The sequence below is a fragment of the Schistocerca americana genome, chromosome 9 (assembly GCF_021461395.2).
Source record: "Schistocerca americana isolate TAMUIC-IGC-003095 chromosome 9, iqSchAmer2.1, whole genome shotgun sequence".
Classification (NCBI taxonomy): Eukaryota; Metazoa; Arthropoda; class Insecta; order Orthoptera; family Acrididae; genus Schistocerca; species Schistocerca americana.
Window position 1 is genome coordinate 72,185,049 of NC_060127.1, and position 8,346 is coordinate 72,193,394.

Genomic DNA, 8,346 nt, shown 5'->3' on the forward strand with positions numbered 1-8,346 from the left:
ATTGAAGCAAAAGCAAAATAACATTGCAGCAGCTAAACTGGACTACATATATTCCTGAATAATGTCATACAAGCCGCTGGATCAATGGACAAAAAAAGCCCATTATTAAGAGAATAAGCAGCAGTTAAAGAGGTTCAATTAAGAAATATTTATCACAGTATTAATTAATGAAGAATTCTATAATTTGTTACAACTATGGTTCAGGACTATAAGTTCTGAGTAACTGCCCAGCAAACTTGCACTACTGACCATTAATTTCTTAAAAAGGTTCCTACATCTTACTACTGTAAATGCTTCAACACAAAAAAGAAAACATCAATATCAAGTACCAAAAGCAGGAAAGGTGGATAAAAACAGTGAAATGAAAACACTGAAATGAAAACAAAACTTACTCTTTATTTCTCAAGTACACAAGAACAGGTGCCACAGCACCACTAGTGCTTGGTAGGCCCAATTCACTATTAACAACAGTGTCACCTGACTTGGAAACACACCCCTGTTTAGCCTATGCCTACTTGCATTCATAAAATCTGCTTCGAAAAAATGATCTTCACAAACAAAATAAAAAGTACAGTTCACATCTGGTGACAGTTTACAAACACTCTTCCACGTTAGAAGCAACTCTTGAGGTTGTTTTGAAAACCTGTAGAAACGCTTGTTGAGAATTTCCTCCGTTGAACCCACGTAATAGCCAGATGAACAGCCGGGGAACTTGCAAGAGTATTTCACCGTCAATCTGTTGTGTTGAATATTCTGAAAAAAAACATAAGTCTTCATTAAATAAAACTACTACAGACATATCAAAGTTATTTAAATAAACAACGGAAACCACACTGCTTAATTCATGATAGAAGAGAATACATTTCATTTATAGGTTACGAGATTATTTAATGAAAAATTAAATGTCTTACCTTACAATTAATTGTGAACATTTTTCAGCAAGAAATCTCTTCAATTCCATGGAGAACTTTATGAATTTAATGTAAAAAATCTGTTTATAATGAAGATGAGTAGTATGTAAATATGAAACAGATACAAAGACGACTGTAACCGAGGACCACAGACTTCAGTGCAGAGCAAGGCGATAGAATATTTCAAAACAACCACCATTGGAGTTCAGACAGCTCTCATTGGTCAATTCCAGCTTCGTTTGTCCCCTAGCGCCTCTAATGGTCTGGAATGGAACTACGTGGCTTGTTGCCTCTTCGCCAGTATAGCTTTCACCCCCGTGGCTATCTCTTTCAGACTTTCAGTGTGCCGCCGCATGGGTGAAATATGAGAGTTGAGATATTGGAATCTCTCTGGTGTACTTGTCTCAAATTAGTAGACAGCTTCTGCCATACTCACAAATTTCTTCTGTGGGGGCTTCTTTTAATATAGTGATTCATTTGATTTGTTCAGATGTAGCGAACGTGACCGCCTCCGTTTATCAGGTTTTAGTGACTGAGAGAGATGGGTAAGTTACTGGTCTGACCCGTAAATGGGAAGTGAGGTTAGGTGACTGGCACAGTACAGAGTAATTTCTTGTAAGATTGATTTACCTGGTTACCTTGCCTCCTCTGTGAACCATCTATAACAGGCCATGGGTTAAGATGGCGGCGAATATGGGTGTACGCGATTTTGCTGCTATAATGAATTATAGCGATGCAGTTAAAAAGATAGCGTGTGTGCAGTGCGAAGTGAAATCGCTAAATATAATGAATGTATTTCAAGTTTTCAGTGTGTAATCAACAGCCTCAGAAGAGAAAACGACGGCCTGAAGTACGAAAATATGCAGCTGAAATCGAAACAAAACATGGATGATCTACCGAAAAAGAGTGCCGGCAATTTGGAAGAATGAAAGAAAGTATCCAACAACGGAATACATTAAGGCGGGGGCACACAGTAAGAAATAGCTAACGGTTGACGTGGTGCTCTACGAATTTTGTAGCGTCACTTCCTGCTATTTCACGTTGAGGAGCCATTTTTCTAACGTGAAACACAAAATAAGTTCTGCGATATTTCGAGGCCGGTTATTACACTAATCAAATCTTTGACAAAGAAATTTGATAAAGTTCTGATCAAATATTCCGTCAATTACATGGAGGTACTCCATGGTCAAATATATTTGATAAAGTTCTTTGACGTAGCGGCAGAAGGGGTATTTTTCGTCAATGGTAAAGATGGCTGATAACAACAACTTATTAACCGCAGCAGTTGCATCTACCACAGTTGCACTGTGTGCACATGCGGAAATAAAGGAAACACACCTGGGTGAAGTCATGGGTTTTACGACGACACGATAAAAGCATTCAACAAAACTAGTTAGTGAGCTTATAGTGGAGGACGTAAAGTCGTACATCTATTACTTAATAATGGATGAGCATACATTTCTGTATGTGCTTAACAAAGTGTATCCTCATATCACAAAGCACAATATTCACTTAAGAACTGCTACATCTGCAGAAGACAGTCCAAAGGATTGCCAAACAAAGTTCTACAACATGAGGAACATGTACAATGTTCAGAATAGAAAAAGGAAAGAGAATATGAGAAGCGGAGTTGGAACAGATAATGTAAGTATTCACCGCTCATCTAGTGGATTATTAATAACTTGGTAATTTCCAATAACTTTAATACTAGTGTTCGAGAGTACACTCTAACCTGGGAAAGAAGTACCGTACGGCACATTTCATAGTTTGTTTTCAATCGTTTTCCAGATGTATACGCCAGCTTTATGGTACTTTCATAGGTTAGAATTTCTGCAAGAACACTACATCCTCGCAATAGCCTGGCAACACCATTATCGTCGTCATCCTCACCATCAACTGAAAACAGTTATAGTTTTCAGGTTTGTACATTTACTTAAAACCTATTTTGTCCTAGTGTTTGGTATTTTGAAAAGCACTGTGAACTGAACTGCATGGAAATATTTCCCCGTTATTCATGTAGTTACGTTCGAATTGCATGCTATTTGGGGTTTTTGGACATAGATGTGTTTCACCTTTGAAAGTGAATCTGTAATTGCGTTGAAGTGTCTGTATTTCACTGTCAAGTTTGCATAGGCCTCTTTTTAACCTGTTACGTGGTACTGTTGTTTATTGGTTGATTTTAAATCTCACCAGTAGGAGTAGTGTAATGATTACTACTTTCAACTAATCTTGATTTGGAGTTTCCGTCTTAATATTTTTTAAAATATGATTGGGATGTTGTCTGGCAACATATCTAACCCATCCTAATGCATTCTTTTGCTGCTGGTGGTTTCTGATATCAATGTGAATTTGTTACATGCTCATATAAAGTAATTTTTGTTTACACCACCCTAAAATACAAAGCTGGATACTTTTATCTGAGTTGTTTTATGTATTTCAGGTGGATGAAAGCTCAGTTGATAATAATGCTGTGCGAGCTTCCACACATGATGTGATGGTGGAGAATGATAGACTTCAATGAAGAAACTGAAGTAATAGCTGAAGTACTTTCGCAAGCAACTACATTGAGTATAGCACAGAGTGGTGCAGCAAATAATTCTACACCAAAAAGAAGGAAATTGAGTGAGGAAGGGAGCTATTCAAGTGCTCTTCAATTAATAGCTGAAAGATTACAGACTAATAGTGATGATGATACATTTGTGAAATATTTGGCCACTGAGATGAAGGCCATTAGAAGTCACGAAACAAGAATGTTAGTTACACAACAAATTCTCCAACTCTTATATGAGGCTGTTCTCAATCAATAAATGGTGTGTGAATTCCAGTTGTTTTTTGTTTATCTACTCATTCTTTCATGGAACCCACAGAGAAACTTATTTTCTTATCAACCCCTAGAGATCTGAGAGTAGCCTATTCATATGTGTGGCTTCTCAAAATACTGTCAGCAGCAGCAGTTATGTACCTTTGTGCTACCAAATCACATTAAATACCATCAGTATGAAGAACAATGGTAAGGTGTGGGTAGTATTAGTCATATTTTCTTGTAATTTTCCATCATTGGTGTGAGTTGCATAATAAAAGTGAAAGTGATACATGCTAAATTAAATGCTGTAATATTTTTGTGCCATAACTCTGGGACCAAACTTTTAAAATCTCATTAGTGAAAGTTGTAAAAGTAGTTGCACAACTCATGTGTACATTGAAGACACACTGCTGGCAGTGTGTTTAGAAAAGTAAACCAGTCTAAAAGTGAAAGTATGACTCCACAATTTATGTGCACTTACACTACAACTCCCATTTTTAGGGAAATACGGAAGCGTCCGATCTAACCCGTCGGCTTTGACCCATGACGTCACAAATATAGCGGAAACGACAATTCCAATATGGCGGATATAGAAACGTTGCATACGTATGACAAAGACGAAAACACATAGAAAAACAACACACACAAAGGTTTCACAAGAACAATCTGCTAACATTGATAGCAAACAAAGATAATAATAAACAAGTTGTACTCAAGGCCAGGCAGGGGGGGGCTGCGCCCCCCCCCCTGACACCCCCCCCCCCCCCCCCCCCCCGCCAAAAAAAAAAACTCCCAACCTAACCTTGTATTCAGGGCTACGCTACAGACCAATGTGTAGGTCAATCAAAAGATAAAAAAAAAGAAACAAATTAAAAAAAAAGAAAAAAACAATATTGATTCATTAGACATAACGAGTAGCGACAAAACTCCGTGCCGTAATGACGTCACACACCACAACACCCTTACGTCACGGGTCAAAGCCGACGCGTGAGATCGGATGTTTCTGTTGACCCATTTTTAGTGTAGAATTTTGAAAGACAAGTAGGTTAATTTTTTAGTTATCATTTGGGAATGGCAGTGTGAGTATAGTTGTTACACATTTCAAATCAACATTCTCAGCACAGATTTTTTTAAGGTCATAGGTGATTACTGTAGACTTCAGCCTCAATATATTCTGTTACTCATTTTGTACACGAGTATCATCAGTACTTAGAGGCAGTGTTCTACCTTGAGGTTCAGTCATCTTCATAACCAGCAGCAACAACAAATGATTAATAATGGAACAGTAAATAATTGCTAATGCAATACATACCAAAACAATGATAAACTTAATAAAGTAAATAGTGACAGAAAAATTTTAGGCCTATAATAGGCTTCAAGTTCACCTTAGTCATTCTCACAAAGAATAGTGAAAACTGTCATAGGGACTGTTAAGGCAACACCTCCATATAGCCAAGAAAAGTTAACACTACTGAGCTGTTATGTTTATATTCCAAATGAAATAGATGTAACTTTAACACAAAACAGATACAGATTGGTTTCATGTTCCGCAGATCACTTGCACGCAACATTGTAGTGGCATGGAAAAAGTGATTTTCACATACACGTTGTAAATTAGTTTTGAAATATGGCAATATGCTGGACATTTATAAAGACTGTTTAAAACAAAAGGGTAATTCCTGCCCACCACCTTTTATGAATTATAGTAATATAAATTCTTCTAGAGAATAGTTGGGAAGGAGAAACTTAGGTTTGCTTTAAAATTGTAATTTGCTGTCGGACATTTTATATTAGGCCTACTGGGTTGTTGTTGTGGTCTTCCAGTACCTACTGCAGCCTACATCCTTCTGAATCTGGTTAGTGTATTCATCTCTTGGTCTCCCTCTATGATTTTTACCCTCCACGCTGCCCTCCAATACTAAATTGGTGGTCCCTCGATGTCTCAGAACATGTCCTACCAACTGATACCTTCTTCTAGTCAAGTTGTGCCACAAGCTCCTCTTCTCCCCAATTCTATTCAATACTTCCTCATTAGTTACATGATCTACCCGTCTAATCTTCAGCATTCTTCTGTAGCACCACATTTCGAAAGCGTCTATTCTCTTCTTGTCCAAACTATTTATCGTCCATGTTTCACTTCCATACATGGCTACACTCCATACAAATACTTTCAGAATTGACTTCCTGACACTTAAATCTATATACACTAAATATATGTGAAAAGTGGTTGGGAAGGGAATGAGACAGGGTTGTAGCCTATCCCCGATGTTATTCAATCTGTATGTTGAGCAAGCAATAAAGGAAACAAAAGAAACGTTCGGAGTAGGTATTAAAATCCATGGAGAAGAAATAAAAACTCTTGAGGTTCACCGATGACATTGTAATTCTGTCAGAGACGGCAAAGGACTTGGAAGAGCAGTTGAACGGAATGGACAGTGTCTTGAAAGGAGGGTATAAGATGAACATCAACAAAAGCAAAACGAGGATAATGGAATGTAGTCGAATTAAGTCTGGTGAATTAGGTTAGGAAATGAGACACTTAAAGTAGTAAAGGAGTTTTGCTATTTGGGGAGCAAAATAGCTGAGGATGGCCGAAGTAGACAGGATATAAAATGTAGACTGGCAAGGAAAGTGTTTCTGAAGAAGAGAAATTTGTTAACATCGAGTATAGATTTAAGTGTGAGGAAGTCGTTTCTGAAAGTGTATGGAGTGTAGCCATGTATGGAAGTGAAACATGGACAATAAATAATTTGGACAATAAGAGAATAGAAGCTTTCGAAATGTGGTGCTACAGAAGAATGCTGAAGATTAGATGGGTAGATCACATAACTAATGAGGAGGTATTGAATAGAATTGGGGAGAAGAGGAGCTTGTGGCACAACTTGACTAGAAGAGGGGATTGGTTGGTAGGACATGTTCTGAGGCATCAAGGGATCACCAATTTGGTACTGGAGGGCAGCGTGGAGGGTAAAAATTGTAGAGGGAGACCAAGAGATGAATGCACTAAGCAGATTCAGAAGGATGTAGGCTGCAGTAGGTACTGGGAGATGAAGAAGCTTGCACAGGATAGAGAACCATGGAGAGCTGCATCAAACCAGTCTCAGGACTGAAGACCACCACCACAACAACAACAACAACATGCAAGTTTATATGTCCGACCCCAAAATGTGACACTGTGACACTCAGCACGGTGGCTGATGGGAGTGACTGTAAATGCATTAACACATTTTCCATTTACAGTTGCTCCCGTCAGCCAATGCCACTAAGTGTCAACTTTGTTTGCAAAAAGGTAATTAATGATATATAAAATCAATGCATGCTGCTGCAAAAATCCTTCAACCATACAGAATTCGTTTAAGGTCCCATGTTTCTTGGAGTATCACTTGCTACCACACTTTGTTCAACCCGCATTACAAACTTTTCACAACAGAAATCATTTCACGCAGTTGAATGGAATGGACAGTGTCTTGAAAGGAGGATGTAAGATGAACATCAACAAAAGCAAAACGAGGATAATGGAATGTAGTCGAATTAAGTCAGGTGATGCTGAGGGAATTATTAGGAAATGAGACACTTAAAGTAGTAAAGGAGTTTTGCTATGTGGGGAGCAAAATAACTGATGATGGTCGAAGTAGAGAGGATATAAAATGTAGACTGGCAATGGCAAGGAAAGCGTTTCTGAAGAAGAAAAATTTGTTAACATTGAGTATTGATTTAAGTGTAAGGAAGTCGTTTCTGAAAGTATTTGTATGGAGTGTAGCCATGTATGGAAGTGAAACGTGGACAATAAATAATTTGGCCAAGAAGAGAATAGAAGCTTTCGAAATGTGGTGCTACAGAAGAATGCTGAAGATTAGATGGGTAGATCACATAACATAAGTAAGTAATTACTGGGTAAGTTATCAATTTTTGCCGCAACATTCTGCAACACTTCTTTGTTCTAAAGACAACCTTAATATTGAGTAATGAATGTCGGTTTCCCTTCTGGTATTGTAATTTTGTACATTGTTGTTTCTTTTGAACTGCAGTAACTTTCAATAAATTTCTCAAGGGAATATACTATGGAGCAGTAGTCAGCCCCACTCCTTAATGCCTACAGTTGATGCACCAGGTATTACTCTCACAGCACATTTTTGAGCCAAGAGTGACCCCACAGCATTATTCCATGAAAACTTACTGATTTACTGTGGCTGAACTCAGTAAACTGGTAAAATTAAGTTATTAATATGCACAGTATTGTTAACTAGTATCTGCATACCACAGTTCAACAGTTTTTGAAGAGTAATTCAATGTTTTTGGTAAATTATTTGTGTGGGTCAGGAATAAGACAGAAACGTACTACCAAAATCTTAGAAAATAGCAGCAGGAGTATTTATCCTGTTTGGTTCTAACAGAACACAGTTCATGAGCTCATATTTCTCCAATCTATTTCATGAAATAGATCACTTTAGCATTTCCTAATATTGTCAGGAGTGTTATGGTAGGGAACAAACCAATGTTGGATTCAGTAACTATGTGCCTTAAATCATTGCTATTAGAGACTGAATAAATATTGAAATTACCACCAACTATGATGTAACAGTTAATTATATTTACTCTTCTGTATAATTGTGAGCAATAAGCACAACTTCA

The 8,346-nt window shown here is 37.6% G+C and overlaps 1 protein-coding gene across 1 annotated transcript; it reads left to right on the forward strand.

Moving 5' to 3' along the window:
- The first annotated feature begins 945 nt into the window (after positions 1-945).
- Positions 946-3,809, forward strand: LOC124551107. Its single transcript, XM_047126045.1, has 2 exons — positions 946-2,830; positions 3,352-3,809. The coding sequence occupies exon 2, from the start codon at positions 3,416-3,418 to the stop codon at positions 3,716-3,718; it is 303 nt and encodes a 100-aa protein (XP_046982001.1). The 5' UTR covers positions 946-2,830; positions 3,352-3,415; the 3' UTR covers positions 3,719-3,809.
- Positions 3,810-8,346: the final 4,537 nt, after the last annotated feature.

Excerpts from the sequence above, each read along its gene's own strand:
- LOC124551107 (XM_047126045.1), top strand. The coding sequence starts at position 3,416 with ATGATAGACTTCAATGAAGAAACTGAAGTAATAGCTGAAGTACTTTCG.